We start from the raw sequence: 12,193 nt of genomic DNA, 5'->3' as shown, positions 1-12,193 counted from the left end.
TATGCCTGCTATTTTGCTAGCTTGTTAGCTTAAAACTGATAATCTTATCTCCCACAAAATTTTGGGCAGATCAAGTGTTGTTTTTCTAATTGCTTTTAGGAAGTTTGGAGATCTAGTAAATTTATGATCCTTCCATAATTTTAGGGCAGATATACTTAAGTGGAGACATGAGGAAATATTCATCGTGGCTAATTGTCTGGCACTTGTTTTGTTTCTCTCCTCCTTTTCCCAGCTAAACTTCTTTTGCGATGAAATTCCATTTCTGTGTGGTTTTTTTATTCATTTATGATAAATTATTTTGATGCATGGAATTTGTAACTGCAGGGCGATGTGTTCGATCGACTTTGGGAAGGGAGTAGATGAAGGTGATGAAAGTGAGTTGGTACACGAGGCTTTGTTGAAGCCTCAAGGGTCTCTCACCAAAACCAAATGGAAACATTTGTTGAGAGATACTGGTAAGAAAGATTCTAAATAGACTAATGGAAAAAATAATTTTGACATAATCGGTTTTCGAGACCCTGTTTTATTTATCGGACGCCTTGCGAGAAATTCCATCTTGATCGTAGATAAACCATGGATGGAAGTGGTAAAGTCTTTGGATACTGCACCTGTTCAGAGACATATTTACGGGACATAACTTGTTTCGGTAGGAAAATGTGTTAAGAGTGGCTATTGGGACTGGGAGAAGTGAAAATTCAGCCACATCCCATTCCCCCATTTGGAGTACCACTTTAAAAACTGTTTTCATGTTAGAATGGGGTTATGGGGGATCAAAAGCACTTTGTGCTGTGCATTGTGTTCCTCAATTTTTGTAAACGAGCTAAATCAGTTTTGTAATCTTTTATTGATAGGTTAATTGACTTGATTTACACGTTCTTGTTATATAAAATGGTAATTTACTACCAATGTGCTGCCAAATATTGTATATATATATATATATATATATATATATATATATATATATATATATATATATATATATATATATAGGTTAGGATCTACTTGCAATGTGTAAAAAAAAAAATTGTTTTTATATCTTTTTTGGGTCATTGGATCGAGATAAATCAAAGGTTAAGATTAATTTTTCGTTTTTTTAGTGAATATCTCATCATTTTCTATATTAATCTCAGCCTCTAATTTTTTATCCAATAGTCTTAAAAAAATGTAAAACTAAAAGAATTTTATACGGTATATATATTTATAGGTTTCTATATTAAGTGTAATTTTCTTTTAACCGTCTTTACCCTTTTTTTTCTCTGCTCCAACTATGAACTTAGCATTAGTCGTCAAGAATGTGATGTCCGAAAATTAGTATCATTTCCAGTTCTAGACAATATGTTTAGTTGTGGGTATTAATCTTTCACACACGTAATAGACTTGAACTTTTTTTATTTCATAGATAATTTTTTTAGTAAGTTTTAATTATGTTGAAATCTTATTCAAAAATAATTCAACTCGAAAGATTAATGTATATGGAACTCTGTTGGACTGGAGAAGTTAAATTACTCGGTTGTATGTGAAAAAATTTTAAGTTCAAATCGAGTTGTAAAATACAACTATTCTACATGAATGGTAAATAGAATAACTTGAAAATCTTAGTAATTTGTTGATTGATTTTCAAGTTTGAATCGAGTCCCTTGATTTTATATAATTTATGTATATCACATGAAAATATATATATACATACATCTATATGTATAATTATAAAAAAAAATCATTTAAATTAGAACCAAATAATATCATAATATTATAAATAGAAATTCAAAAATCCGACTTGACTCAAAAAGATTTAAGTCACCTTCAAGTTGTAAAATAAGACTCATCAATTCAAATAACTCGAAATTTTTTGATTCGACTCGATCGAGCGTTCACCTATACATAAAATGTTTTAAAATTTGACGGGCTACGTGGTCACAGTTTAGAGACCGACAATGCAATTAACTTTAATATATATAATTCTTTCCTGTCTAATGCTGCACTAAAGAAAAAAGAAAATGTATCCATCTGAACAAAGAAACGATAGTGAATTGAAACCGAATAAAAGAGAAAAAAAGCTTCCCATCGTGAATTTTGAAGCTAGAGGTCTCTTTACAGCAAAAAACTCAGTGATATCCATCAAATGTAAAATAATAAATCAAATCTTGAGGATGACCTTTAAGTTTTCCACAGTAACAAGATGCCCTACACAAAATTCTCTAAGCTACTGCAATGCCTTCCATCTTCCGAGAACAACGATAAAAGTCAGCGACTCGAACATATGTCCAAAATGTTGCGTACTAACCTCATCCTCAGAGATTTTTTCTGCCAATAAAAAATGGGTTTCATTCGATCGGGTTTGAAGTCGAAGAAATCTGCTTCCGTCCACTTGAACGACCACCCCTTCCTCTCCCTTCACGCCAAGCTGAACCTCTAGGTCGACCAGAAAATTCACCACGGTTCCCATATTCGTTTCTGCCGAAGCCTCGGTTGCCAACATAATTTACACGACCCCTGAAGCTGAAGCTGTCGGTTCGAAACCCTCCTCTTCTGGGTAGGAAGCTACCTCTTTCATTACCAACTGTAAGAAACAGCAGCAGGGGCGACCATCAGATGAGTTTGATCTTTATAGTTCATGCAGTTACAACATTTACCATCACAAATAAATCAAACAATATTTCAAAGTTCAAATCAATAGCGAGTGTAACTATAAGTTCATAGAGTTTTTACTTAACTCTGGTTGAAGTTCTCTTTATCTCGACAACAGCTTGACGGTCTCCAATTGTAATTGGTGATGCCTGAATATTACGGCTCATTATGCAATAAGTGCAATGCCCCAAAATGTAAACTTCCAATAGAACAAGGAAATGGCAGGTTTTGAGCAAGGACTGACATTTAATTACGCAAAATTTATAATTATGATAAAAGATGATGGCTGGGATCAGATTAGTGTAAGGAAAACCAAATCTTGCCGTAGTCGAAGAAAACTCAGGTGGATATAAAATGTTTACGAGGATGTGATGTACACATTAGTAAGAACGATTTCAAGCAATACTATACATTTTAGCTTATCTTCATAGAACTGCAGATAAAAAATGATCCTAATATCAGACCACCAAAAGAATCAGGTAGCATACTTAAAGTCCCATCCAACAGACAGAGACCAGGTAAGAATCAATCAACCATAACGCATATGAAACTGAGCTGCATGCATTAGTTACCATGCATTACGACCAGACCATGTACAAGCATGAGATCAGGTAGCATTATGAACATAGCATGATATCATGCTGTGCCTTTCAAAACTAATCTACATCGCATACTGCACGTGGAAGGCAAGGGCAAGATAGACCAGGTAAGCATCAGGCGAGCCATATAAATAATAAAACCTAGCTGCATGCATGATAGGTTACCTTGCATTATGACCAATTCATGTATAAGCATGATATCATGCTATGCTTTCAAGATTAATCCACTTCACACATGGTGGGCCAGCGCACCATCATATCAATAGATATATGAGCAAATAACAATATAGCTTCATATTAAATGAAGCCAAGGACATCTTTAAGGTCACATAGAAAAAGCTTTCCACTCATTCCCGAATGGTTTTTTTCCTTGGGTAAACAAATTTCTCTATATTTTCTGAAACTTTGTCAATCTTATTTCAAAATCCAAGAATCTGATCCATTACGCTTACAGACACGAGCACAAATAAAAAAACTCATTTTCCTAGTTCATGCATCATTTCATGACGCAAATTATTTGCAACATCAGTACTCACACAACACATAAATTTCTTTGACCTACTAATATAGGCCATCAGATAAATTACACAACGCTAAGCGGCTCTCAGAAATAAAACTACTTGTTAAAAGACGGCTGATGAAAAGGTTTAAGTAATATTTGTATAGCTAAGCACTGTTCGTTCAAGCAAATGATGAGACATAGGATGGGAAAGAGGCAGAGAACAGAACACCAAATCAAGATTTGGATAGTACGGCAACATGAAAGCATTTGCATATTAATATTCAAAGAACAAGGATTTGACTAGAGACTGGGGAAGAACCAAATTAGGAGCACAATTAATATGCCCAAACCAGGCATTGACATTTTACAGATATTTAACATGCAACATATTCATAAATAATTATCGGTTATTAATGTTCTGGAAATTGGGGGGGGTGGCCCAGAGACTAATTTAAAAAGTTGATTTGCTCTCAATGTGCGGTATTTGATGCTTGCACTGAGAAGCTAATTAGTACCTGATGGTAGACAAAATTGCACTTTCCTACTTTTGGAGCTTGTACATATAAAGAATAAGAAGTATGAAAAACTAAAGATGCTCTAGATGAGAATTTGTTGCCCCTTAATCGGTTGAAAGAGTTGTGGTAGGGGATGTGGTGTCAAGAACATTTAACTGATCCCATATGATTTTAAAAACTTCCCCAATAACATGGGCATTAAAAAGAGTGGACTGAAAGAAACTGATAAATCTGAAACATTCTTTCAATATGTATATATAACAAACATGATCCATACCTGAATTGCATCATTCATGGAGCTCAAAGACAGAAATTCAACGAAACCAAAACAGTATCCCTGTTGCTGAAGAAATAGAATGTAGAAATATCAAGAAATGAATGTTAGTGAAATAGAATGTAATATATTATTCATTCAATGTACCAGCAACCAACCTTATTGTTTCTAACTTGGACACCCCCTTGCTTGATGGGTCCAAATTTCTTGAACTCCTGATCCAGCTGTGCAGGCGTCACATTGAAGGGCAAGTTCTTTATGTAAATGGAATGACCCTCAACTGTTAGTTAAATAGAGTTAGTACACAGTTGTCTTATACTGAAAGCATATATGATGATTTCAGATCGCACAGCCTAAATTTGTAAACAACACACACACACATGAGATACCTTCCTCAGGAATATCGTTACTCTCAGTGGCATCAAAATCGATGCTAGAAGGTGCAGATGCTTCTGGAGGAGCACGTGCTGGAGACAAAAGAGGCTGGCTCTCAGTTTCCCGGGGCATCACTCTAGAAGAATTAGTGGGGACATAAACTCTAGTTGGACCTGAACTCCCTTTTGGTACTTTTACCTATAACAATAACCAAGAAATTTCAGCAAGCAACTAAATGCAAAACTGGAAAGTAGATGTTCGTGTATAAACTAACAATTGATGCATAAGATTTCTTCGGTGTAACTTCTTGGGCTGAAGAAGTTGATTCAACAACTACTGGAATATCATTACTAAGAGAATGCGACTGGGATACCGAAAGAGCCTCTTGTTCATTGACCAATTGTCTTTCCTTGTCTGATGGCTCAGAAACTTGCTCAGCGACTTGCTCAACAACATTTTGATTCTCTTCCACAAGAGCAGTTGCTGCATCTGTTGGAGAAGGATCCACACCTTGAGAAGGCTCTGCAAACAAAAATAAAAAGAATATTGAAAGAAAATCCAACAAAATATATGGAAAAGGAAAAAGCAGACAATATAAGTTTACCATGTTCTGATGCAGAAGGCACTCTAGGAACATCATAAACGCCATTAACTTTCTGATTCTCCAAGGATTCACCATCCTCTACATACCTAAATACATCATTTAGAACAAAGTACCCATTGTCCTGGGGAGCCAGGAAAAACGATTGTGCAAATTTTCTCTTCAAGTTATCCTTTCCTGTTAGACATCCAGTTACGAGCACAGTCACACCTTCCTTGTAAGACTTCTGAGCATCAGCAGTATTAATCTCAGCCTTATAATTTTTGTAATCCAAGGAAAGAATCTTTTCATTAATACTCTGTTCAAGAAAAAAATGTTATTGGAAGGCCTTTGCACCAGATGATAGTATAAAACTGACAGCAACTATAAATTTATAACACAGTATAACTACAAGCTATTTGTTATTGGAAACTAAAAAGGATGATAATATTACAGTTTCAAATTCCAAATAATAATAATTACACCCTAGAGCATGTATGATGGATTTGTCATGTTTGCTAAATTGATGTTCTACGTTCAAGGTTACAAATGGATGTGCAATATTGTAATTAAGAAATGAATATAAAAATGACCAGATCAATGAGACATTTTTTAAGAACATCATGCCTTCTTTTAATGAAAACCAAAAGAAATTTGTAATAAGTTAAGCTCCAACAAAGATCATATTTATTAGTGAAAGTAACAATAGAAGCAAAAACAAACATCACAGATGAAGAAAAAAATGTTAGAGCATAACACATATTTTATTGCCAAATTGAGAATATCATTTCCATGACATGATATTCAGAAGCACCATACACCAACTCCAAAAAGTTTAACCCTGCAAATTTCTTGATGCAAAACCTACAGACTCAAGCACAGATGCTCAGTAAGTACCGCCTAAATCATAAGGCCATCCATCGCCCTTTAACCAATTGGTAGGTAATAAATCAGCATCTATTAAATGCACATCATCGGTATAGAATCAAGGAAATTTAAAGACATACTGAATGTTCTCAAGAATTTTTAAAGATCAATGATCAGAAACTCTTAGAACCAACTAAAAGAACAACATTGAGAAGGAATAACACAAGCCAAGCAGCTTACTTGCATGGTTGTCACTGATGTCATCATACCATTGGAGTCCGGCCGGCTAAGCACGCTTGAGTCATGATAGAATCTATGAGCCAACTCTGGAGAATTGTAAAGAATGTGGTAATACTGCTCAACAAAAGCATTTCCAACAACTTGGGCACTTGGAGTAGCCGTTTCCAATGCCATCTGCTGGAAGAAAATACCATACAGAAATTTACCACCAGAATATATCTTCAAGGTCAAATAAGAAAACGACTGCCCCTAATCTACAACCTCAGAGATAAAGCCTGGACTGTTTTACACACTCAAGTATCATCAATACCATAGAATGCACAAGGAAATTGAACTAAAAAGGCTGAAAACACCCCCTAAATAGAAAAAGCCAATTAAAAAGCATTGCCACCAAATGCATAAATGGAACAATAAAATCATAATAAGGCTTAATTTACATTATTCTACCTACATGCCCTAGGAATAGACTGCTACATTCTCATGAAAACCCTTACACTTAAATGCATTAAGCCAAGTACTCATCTAAAGAAATCAAATAAAAAAGAACATCTATCAAAAGTTGTTAAAAAGAGCCTAAATACCAACAATTTTCACCAAAAATCTAAGATTAAACAACACTTAAATCGGAATAGGGCTTAACTTATATTATTTTACCTACATTCTATAACAGTGGACCGCTACATTCTTCCCAAAAATTAAATGCATCCAGCCAAGGAATCATATAAAAACAATAAAAAAACAACAAACCTAGATCATCGAAGAAAAAATAACAGATTCCTACAGAAAAAATCCGAAAAACGAAAAGGGGGAATACCCATCGAAGAAAGCCAAAACTTTTTAATGAATCAAGCAACATTTTTAGGAGACATTTATACCATAAAGTAAAGGACCTTAAAACCCATAGCAAAAAAATAATTTTTTTAATTAAAAAACCAAAAAAAAAAACTGAACTTTATAGTAATGACTGATCCAATAAACGAATATCAAAGGAAAAAAAAGCAACAAATAACCACCAAGTAAAAATAAATAAAGAGCGAATGGGAAAAAGAAGAAACAAGACGATCGGGGGAAAGTACCAGAAAATGGGAGATGCTGAATGTTTTTCTTCAGAGAATAAAGAGAATTTTGTGGGAAGGCAGCTCTTTATTAATGGAAGAGTTCAAATTGCTTGAATCTGTTTTAAAAGAGTTATTTGTTGAAGGAGATGAAGATGACACAGGAGCTTTGAGTCGTAGAAAAAAAAACAAAGTGTTTTAATGGGAAACGGAGAATAAGGGAAAGAGAGAGTGACGAAAGGTACTTGTGAACTGTGAAGGTATTTTCCTCTAACCTACTTGGTTTTTTTAGCTTCTTTTTGGGTACTGTTTTCCATTTTAAGGAAGGTTTAAGCTTATTATCCATAACGGTCCTTCAACTTTAATAACATTTTCATTTTAGCTTTTTATTATTTTAGTTATTTAAGCGTAAACTATACTAATGGTCACTAATGTTTTAGTAAATTTTCGTTTTTCCCACTGAAATTTTAAAAGTAACAAATTAATCATTAATATTGTCGATTTTTAACAAAATGATCACTAAAGTTATCGGTTTATAACTAACCACTCCATCGTTGTCTCTTTTAAATTAAGAAAATAGTGACATTGCAAAATGAGATATTGTCGGGTGTTAAATATTTTAAAAAATAAAAAATATAAGAGTTATATAATTTTGGGTAAACTATATCATTGACCACTCAACTATGGAGTCCTTTTACTTTTACCACTGATCTTTTAATTTTATAAATCAGACCATTTAACTATTTAATTATGTTTAATTAGACAACTTACTATTAATATCTAACGGAAATAAAATTATTATAATTATACATTTAATCCTCAATACTTACACGTTTTATCAATTTGAAAAGTATCATTATAATTAAGTTATTTAAGAGAAAATAACTAAAAAGTTAAATATGAATATGAATATTAAATTGATGTAATATTTATGAATCTATAATGAAATAATTTCATTATAAGAAAATTAGTATGTATATTCAAAGGAACGGATAGAGTGGGAGGGGCTCTTGCCCCTCCCAAACTATTGGTTTAATAACATCTTAGTCCTTATTATTTAAATTTAAGTAAAATTGAATTTTTATCCTCCAATTTTTAGATTAAATACATAACAAGTCTTTATTATTTTAAAATTAAGTATTTTGTCCCTCCCAATATTTTCTCCTAGCTCTATCCATGTATATTCATACACACATGCATACACATTTGTTGGCATTAACTTAAGAAATATACAAATAATTTCTAAGAATATTTACATAGAATTATTATTCGCTCTAGATCTTCTAAAAGTAAGAATTTTGACTTAAGCAACACTGAAGGAATTTGCAGCGCTCTCCACAAACTTTCTAGCTCCTTTAAACCACCTCTTGTCTCCAGCTTGCGCCTTGCAGATGTAAAGCTTACCACCGTTCACGGTGGCCATAATTAGTTGGTGCTTGCCACCTTCGTCTCCATCGGCGGTTCTTGTCAGCACCGACAAGTAGTAGTACTTTTTCCCATCTATCACCGGAGTTGAAGTCTCCAATATGTTTGCAGTTGCCACAACATTTGAGTCAAACCCACCCTGCATGCATGCATGCCAATTTCATGATTTTAAAGATATGGAGAACAGAGAGAACAGATTTTGGAGAAGACGATCAACAATGAGGGTAGGGTTGAAGCTCTCTTTACTCAGTTTTATTTGTGTGAGTATATATGTCCTTGACACCGGAGAGTAAGGTAACCGGTATCCGTCTTAGAAGATCGTGTCCACCAACTTAAGTGTGTCCACCCTAAAAAAAATATTTCTGGATCCACCATTATTGAAGGTACGAGAATACGGAGGAGGTATAACAACGTGTTGGACATGATTATGTGTGACTTAAGGATAATCAACATTTTAAGCATTCTCATGTTTTTGTATTTGTTTTTGGGTATACGCTCTTATTTGATAAACCATACCTCAGCATCGGTTAAGCCAGAATATGCTTGTTTTCCAAGCAGATAGTCCACCTGCAAAGATCCATGAGAAGCAAATAAATCAGTAAACCACATATGACATGTATATATGTATGTATGTACATATGCATGTCTGTAATGTAATGAAATGATGAGAAATGAACCTTGGAGAGGAACTGTTCAGGGGGGCCGAAGTCGGTGATGGACTTCTTATCAGTTGGGGTGACCATGACAGCAACATTGGTGGTGGAGTCGAAGTTGTCCTCGTATCTCAGGACTTGACCAGGGTACTCGACCTCTTTGCTCGGGTTCCATTTCGATGGTATTGACAGCTTGAACCCCGTTCCATCGTACGGTATGAACTCTGTGTTCGTTTTTGGCTTCCCAAATACATTTGCTGCAGCACCAAATCTCTCCCTATTTTAATATAAACACACACTAAATGATACAAGGTGAAATAGAGGGTGAGAGTTACCAGGTTCACCATAGGCGGCACCGGCAGGTGAAACCTTAGAGCTAGCGGCTGCGGTGCCAATCAGCACGGTGAGAGCCAACCTACGGGAGATCAGATCTGCATGTTTCAGAGAAGCAGTGCAAACCAGGAGTTGATTTGGCTTGGCGTTTGGCACTAGGCGTTGCGATGATGGTGATCTGGTGGCGGTGGTGACGAGTGGATGGTGGTGGTGCAGGAAGCATGCGGCGGAGGCCATGGCTTGGCTGCTGCTCTAATAGTATACAAGTCTAAAGTATAAACTGAAACCGAGACTGAAAAAAGAGTGTGGTGTGGGCGTGGAGGTTTTTGATTTGATACGTGAATGGGGGAATCGGGAATTTGGTAGAAATATTTGATGAGGAAAATGGATTGGATTATGGGGATAAGGATTTTGAGGATCTTATTGGTGCACGTAGATTGAGTTGCTGTTGTGGCTAAGTCGATGTGGGATTCCCATTTTGGATGTATGTCCGTCAATGGACTTCCAGGGTTTTCTTGTATCATGTAACCATCGCTAAATTCATACCTTTCGCACTCAATATTATCCATGATTGGGGATGGGCTTTAAATGAGTTTAGTTTAGGGATGGTAAACGGATAGCGTGATAAATGAGACCAGATAGATTGAGAGATTGACTCGATCAAAATTTAATAAATATTCGATTCGAATGGACTCGTCTCGAGCTTGACTTGAGTTCTTAACGAGTCGAAACGAACTACTTGGTACTCGACTCGAAAAGCTCGTGAGTAACTCAAAAATATAATATATTAAAATTTTATTTAAAAAAAAATATATTATTAATAATATTAATATTTATGTATTGATTTTTTATATAAAAAATAAAATATAAAATTTTTATGTATTTAAGGTTTATGTTTGAGTTTAAGGCTTCAATTGAGTTAAGTTTAAGATTTTTTTTCATTTCATGCCTTTTCGAGCTAAGATTTTACGAGCTTCAGTTCATGATTCCGAGTTTGAGTTCGAGCTTGAAAATTTTAGGCTCGCGAGTTTTCGAGTCGAGTTCCATTTCAGAGTTTTCGAGTCGAGCTCGACTCAGCTCGTTTACAGCCCTAGGGGCTGATGCAGATATCTCATTCCCATTTTCATACTCACGTAATATTTTTGTATTTATCACCTATTAACCACCCACGACGGGTAAAATTTTTAAGGGTAAATTATACACTTACTCATTAAATTTTATTCTTTCCCTATTTCACTCACCATACTTTCAATTTTTTCAATTTGCTCACTGAACTTTAGACATTAAACTTTTTTGTCACTCTACCGTTAAATAATTATCACCGTCAATGACATGGTAACTGCTAAAATATTAACCATGCTAGAGTGACGTGTTTATCTCTTTCTTCTTCTTCTTCAAGGATAGTTGATTATCTCTTTCTTCTCCTTCTTGAAGGATGGTTCATAAAATAAACCAATAATAAAAATGGAACAAAAAAACATATCATGTTCACACGTCTGGTTTGGCAACCGTCAAAACCAGCAATGATAAAGATATTGTTGTCACTGCAAACAATTCAAAGAAGAAATTACAACAGAGAGAGAAAAAGAAGTCTAAAAATGGTGTTTTATGACGACGATTCCTCCCGTGTCAAATTCATTTACACATCCAAAGTCATTGCCCCCAACGCCATCAACCGTCCTGAGGTGACATCCATGACATCGAACAACTCGTGATCCCCCGATTCTACAATAAGATTACAACAATCGTAGAACAGTAGAGGCCTCCTCTCAATGGGTGGAAACTATCCTTACTTCGATGGGTGGTAACTCAGGGATTGTTTGTTTACTTCTGAATGATTAAGCGCTGAATGATTCAGAGGCTCTATATGAATTAGCTCTGAATGTGGCATGTTGTTTGATAACGGATTTGAATCATTCAGAATGTACTTCTGTGATGAATCATTCAGAATGTACTTCTGTGATGAATCATTCAGAATGTACTTCTGTGATGAATCATTCAGCACTATTTTGTTGAATCAATCATTACTGAATCATTCAGAGGTGCGATAGAAACGCGCTGAATGCTGAACGGTTCAGCATTCAACGTTGAATGGTTCCATTCAGAGCCAGCAAACAGCCCCTCAGTGTTATACTAATATAGTGTAACAT

At 35.0% G+C, this 12,193-nt stretch overlaps 2 protein-coding genes across 3 annotated transcripts; both read right to left on the bottom strand.

The window, feature by feature from the left end:
• Positions 1-2,049: 2,049 nt before the first annotated feature.
• LOC120137644 (nuclear transport factor 2-like) lies at positions 2,050-7,860 on the bottom strand. Of its 2 annotated transcripts, XM_039153342.1 has the most exons (9): positions 7,654-7,860; positions 6,578-6,751; positions 5,495-5,789; positions 5,165-5,412; positions 4,905-5,088; positions 4,674-4,795; positions 4,519-4,584; positions 2,711-2,774; positions 2,050-2,557 (listed from the first exon to the last, which is right to left on the bottom strand). In XM_039153342.1, exons 2-9 carry the CDS (start codon positions 6,749-6,751, stop codon positions 2,322-2,324), a joined length of 1,389 nt encoding a protein of 462 aa, XP_039009273.1. In that variant the 5' UTR covers positions 7,654-7,860; the 3' UTR covers positions 2,050-2,321. The 2 variants fall into 2 exon arrangements, with proteins under 2 accessions (XP_039009273.1, XP_039009274.1); XM_039153343.1 differs by lacking the exon at positions 7,654-7,860 and having other exon boundaries at positions 6,578-6,754.
• A 953-nt stretch (positions 7,861-8,813) lies between these two features.
• Positions 8,814-10,392, bottom strand: LOC120137647 (oxygen-evolving enhancer protein 2, chloroplastic-like). Its single transcript, XM_039153344.1, has 4 exons — positions 10,046-10,392; positions 9,735-9,967; positions 9,574-9,624; positions 8,814-9,196 (listed from the first exon to the last, which is right to left on the bottom strand). Exons 1-4 carry the CDS (start codon positions 10,278-10,280, stop codon positions 8,936-8,938), a joined length of 780 nt encoding a protein of 259 aa, XP_039009275.1. The 5' UTR covers positions 10,281-10,392; the 3' UTR covers positions 8,814-8,935.
• Between the last annotated feature and the right edge of the window lie 1,801 nt (positions 10,393-12,193).

This window comes from Hibiscus syriacus, unplaced genomic scaffold (assembly GCF_006381635.1).
Source record: "Hibiscus syriacus cultivar Baekdansim isolate YM2019G1 unplaced genomic scaffold, ASM638163v2 tig00110676_pilon, whole genome shotgun sequence".
In the NCBI taxonomy this organism is placed as follows: Eukaryota; Viridiplantae; Streptophyta; class Magnoliopsida; order Malvales; family Malvaceae; genus Hibiscus; species Hibiscus syriacus.
This window is presented reverse-complemented; position numbering and strand designations above follow the sequence as displayed.

Coding starts and splice junctions, on each gene's coding strand:
- LOC120137647 (XM_039153344.1), bottom strand. CDS start 10,280: ATGGCCTCCGCCGCATGCTTCCTGCACCACCACCATCCACTCGTCACC. Junction 9,625..9,734: donor CTGAACAGTTCCTCTCCAAG/GTTCATTTCTCA, acceptor GGATCTTTGCAG/GTGGACTATCTGCTTGGAAA. Junction 9,197..9,573: donor CTGGCTTAACCGATGCTGAG/GTATGGTTTATC, acceptor GCATGCATGCAG/GGTGGGTTTGACTCAAATGT.
- LOC120137644 (XM_039153342.1), bottom strand. CDS start 6,751: ATGGCATTGGAAACGGCTACTCCAAGTGCCCAAGTTGTTGGAAATGCT. Junction 5,790..6,577: donor CATCAGTGACAACCATGCAA/GTAAGCTGCTTG, acceptor TTTCTTGAACAG/AGTATTAATGAAAAGATTCT. Junction 2,775..4,518: donor CCATGAATGATGCAATTCAG/GTATGGATCATG, acceptor CGTAATATTCAG/GCATCACCAATTACAATTGG.